Below are 3,867 nucleotides of genomic sequence, written 5' to 3'. Positions count from 1 at the left end.
GAGATTATTTCTGTAAAAGGTGTAAAAGTTACAAATAAAAGGCCCTGTTGTAATTATTGTGCACATATATGGTCACATGACATGAAGCCTTTGACAGGTTTAAAAATGAGCCACTAAGGATGTTATCTAGATCTGAATTGCACCAGTTGTGCAATTTCTGGTTCTTTCATTTTCCTGTCCCTTGACAAAGGAAATGGGAGGACACCCTAATAAAAGGCTCATACTAAGAGGGAAGGACATATATTCCCTCCCAGTAATTGGCTGTGGAAACCATTAACTCGCAGAGTAATTGCATGTTGCTGTGTTTTAATTAGAGCTCAAGCTTATTGCATGCTGCTTCCCCAGGTGCTTGTATATCCAACACAGACAACAGCCGTCAGTGTGGCTGAGGACAGAGGCGTCACGTTAAAGGGACGGATGCTGAATAAGACTGTTTCCATCCTTTTCACAATAATTTTATTAAACTGTTATCTAATTGCTCTGAAGTGATTAAATGTATAGTAATGTAGACACAGTACTTTGTTGCATTTATCTCCCAGAGCATTTTAACGGCTAAATTCTGCAGTCATTGCAATAAGTTGTAAAACAGATTGCTTTATGTAGGATCTCGCAAATAGAGGCTGAAGGTTTAGTAAGTTGTAAGCTGAACGTGTTGAGACGATTGCAGTGTAACACAGAGGATCAACATATTCACTGCTTTGAACTCACTTAATACCCCATCAACATGTACAGCTTATTACTAAATTATTCACTTGTTTTGTTTTTTTTTAGTTTCTCAAATCTACATACATCCTGAAGGGTCCGCCTTTATTATATTTCACACAGTTTTCTAGTTCAAAGCTGTTTTATTTGACAAATTACAATGAACACTTCCAGTGTTTATTCTCAATCCTCCCAGTTGATACAAAACACCAGTTAACATATTTTTGTATGCTAGAAGTTTAAGAAAAAAAAATCTCATTTTAGTCTTAATCACAATTTAAGTTGTGACTGGCTGACTACAATATTCATCAGAAAGGAAAAAAATATGCTAATACTTTTCAGATTTTATTCATCTTCATTTAGTCTGCAGACATCTGCTCAGCCTTGTTCCAGAACAGTGACATGTGGGTCCAGCTGCCAGATCACTTCTTGCCAAACCTCTGGGGCACGGCCATGCTCCAGATCTGACCAGGGGCAGACTCCCAGTCCCGAGGCTGAATCTTATCCTCCAACACGTCCTGCCCATTGGAGCTGCGCCCAAACCTGATCAGCAACAATTAGATTTAAAAAAAATACTTAAGGTTATGTACTGTGGGATTCTTACATTTGTTCAGTTTTTTGCGAGTAAAATATGATGTATAAGTCAGTTGCTATACATATCGCAAGACTGAAGTAGAATCAGACTTTTAGGAATATTTTAGTGTTAAGCTAAAAATGGACCCTGTATAAGAGGTAAAGATACTTAAATAAGTAGAAAGACTACAAGTATTTTCAGAATTTAAAAAATTGAAGTTACACAAGGGCACAAGGTTTGTGTAAGAATATATTTAATCTAAATAAAAATCTACGTATATCATTTAAAAAGATAAAAGTTGTAATGCATTTCAGCTGAATGCACATGAAACCTGGATTTATTAGAAAAACATGAAAGCATTTACTTTGTTGTTCTGTCAGAGTTAAATTATATGCTACAGAGCAGACTTCAAATTGCTGTTACATAAGAAGAAAAACTACCCTGCAGCCAACAATTTCAGTATGATGTGCAGCCTTTGGACGCCAATAGGACTGTGGAAGGGAAAGACATCTTCCTATTTTTATAGAAATAGTTTCAATTTTTTCCTATACCACTTATACAAACCCTTCCCTCAATGATGTAGTAGATAATTATGATGGTTATCACACTTACCTAACCATTTAAAGATGTAAATAGAGATATTTTCTTTCATGCAGTTAACTTTTAACTTAAACTGCAGACATCGTGGCACGTTAGGGAAGAGATCTGCATCCTGTAGCCTCAAAGCATTTTTGTGTATTTGGTTGAAAATGAGAGGAAAAACTAAACCATATTTATGATGCAAATAGGAAATGCACTTTCCTATTGTAGTTTTATGTTGCAAGGCATGCAATTTTAGGCTGCAAAAATAAGTCAAAAAAGGTGTCATGTATGTTGCAGTGTCAGCTTTTTGAAAAATGTTGTTATACAAACAAACCATCTTGACTGACCGCTGTGGCTGGTGGAGGACGGATTCCCTGGTTTCTCTCTGGATTCCCAGAGGGAAACCAGCTTGCTTCAGTGCTCTTAGCACTAAAAGTAGCATGCGATCATCAAGGCTGGTGTCTCTGCTCTCAATCTCCTGAAGCACATAGCACAGATACACATCAAGACATGGACACATTTAAAAATATATATATAAAGCTTAGTTTGAAAAAGAAATTGTGAAAAACTCCACAAATTTGTCAATTTTGTAACTCCAAACCGTCTGAGCAACTGCGCTGTGAGACTTTGAGCACAGAGCTTCCACTGAATCAATTTAATCTAATTTCAATGCAAATCTAGACTCAGATCTGTCTGGTCCATATTACCAGGAAGAAAAAAATCCTGTTTTCTTTTACTTTTAATCTGAAACCAAGTCTTTTCTCAGAAATTAGAATGTAGCAGTGTATTTCATCATGTTGCATGACCAGGAGTGTCTTCTAAAATCTAAAATGGGCTCTGTGATTCATCCATAAAAGGCCCATTTCCCATTTAAATTCTGCACCACACGAAGTGACAGACTGAGCGTGTTGGCAGGGATTCTGTCTGTCTGAGTGTCTTTCATTCAGTGTAATGCGGCAGATACTCCATGTTTTACTAAGACTGAATATTGTGACACCATGTGCGTTCATGATGTCTTTCAACTTTTGTATTTTTATTTTATTATTTGAAGATGCCAAATTGATTTTGCACTTGACAGAAATTGTATTTTTCAAAAGGTAACCTAAACTACATGAGACAGCAGAATAAATTGGTCAACGAGTTTGTGTGGATGATTTGTTGCCTCACCAGGCCGAGCAGGCGGTCGGCCATGTTCTCCTCCGAGCTGCCAGGCAGCATGTCATTTTCATCCCCGCCGCCTTGGATGTGAAGAGTGTGACTGACGCCAGCCATCGCCAGGATCAGAGCCAGTAGAGTCATCACTGCAGCTGTGTCCATGGTCTGAAGATGAAGAGGAGGTTAAACTGATGCTGAAGGAGAAAAAGTTGGCCACGAGAACTTCTGAAATTCACAAGTTGGAGTCCTGCAAAGCAAAAGAGAGAATCACCCCGATCGTGGTTTTGTTTTCTCTCTTTGTGGCGTCGTGATGATATTCACTGGTGGCATCATGCTCTCTGGTTTTATATACACCTTCAGGTCAGGGGCTGGAAACCTCTGGAGAGTTGGAGAACTGTGCTACTGCGACATGGGACTTGATGGAGGAAAAATATGAGACATTAATGATGACTGAGAGCCTGGGCAAATTGTTATGAAGTCCTCAGGGTGATAAAACACAACTCTCTGAGTTATTAACTAGATAAATCCTCGCAAATGGAAGCTGATTTATCAGTCCCTGATGTCCTGTTGCTCACACTGGATGAAAATTGGAAAAACAAACAGTAATTATGCTTCAATATGAGAATTTAGTTGAGGCAGATTTAAATGGTAAAACTTTAAGTAAGATATCGGTTGGCTCTATGACAGTTTTTTCTTTGCGACAGTTTGACTGTCATTTCAGACATTCCTGTTTAATCCTTCTCTATTTTATGGTTAAAATCAAATCATGACAACCCATCTAAACAACAATAATTTATTTTAACATTTTATTTCAATGTTATGATTTATGGAAATACATTATCATACAGGAAAAA

General features: G+C 37.6%; 1 protein-coding gene across 1 annotated transcript; it reads right to left on the bottom strand.

Moving 5' to 3' along the window:
* Positions 1-878: 878 nt before the first annotated feature.
* On the bottom strand, positions 879-3,312 carry npffl (neuropeptide FF-amide peptide precursor like). Its single transcript, XM_055027021.1, has 3 exons — positions 3,026-3,312; positions 2,206-2,336; positions 879-1,245 (listed from the first exon to the last, which is right to left on the bottom strand). Exons 1-3 carry the CDS (start codon positions 3,173-3,175, stop codon positions 1,125-1,127), a joined length of 402 nt encoding a protein of 133 aa, XP_054882996.1. The 5' UTR covers positions 3,176-3,312; the 3' UTR covers positions 879-1,124.
* Between the last annotated feature and the right edge of the window lie 555 nt (positions 3,313-3,867).

The sequence above is a fragment of the Poeciliopsis prolifica genome, unplaced genomic scaffold (genome assembly GCF_027474105.1).
Source record: "Poeciliopsis prolifica strain line A6 unplaced genomic scaffold, Auburn_PproV2 SCAFFOLD003, whole genome shotgun sequence".
NCBI lineage: Eukaryota > Metazoa > Chordata > Actinopteri > Cyprinodontiformes > Poeciliidae > Poeciliopsis > Poeciliopsis prolifica.
Note: the sequence above shows the minus strand (reverse complement) of the source record. Positions and strands in the feature narration are given on the sequence as shown.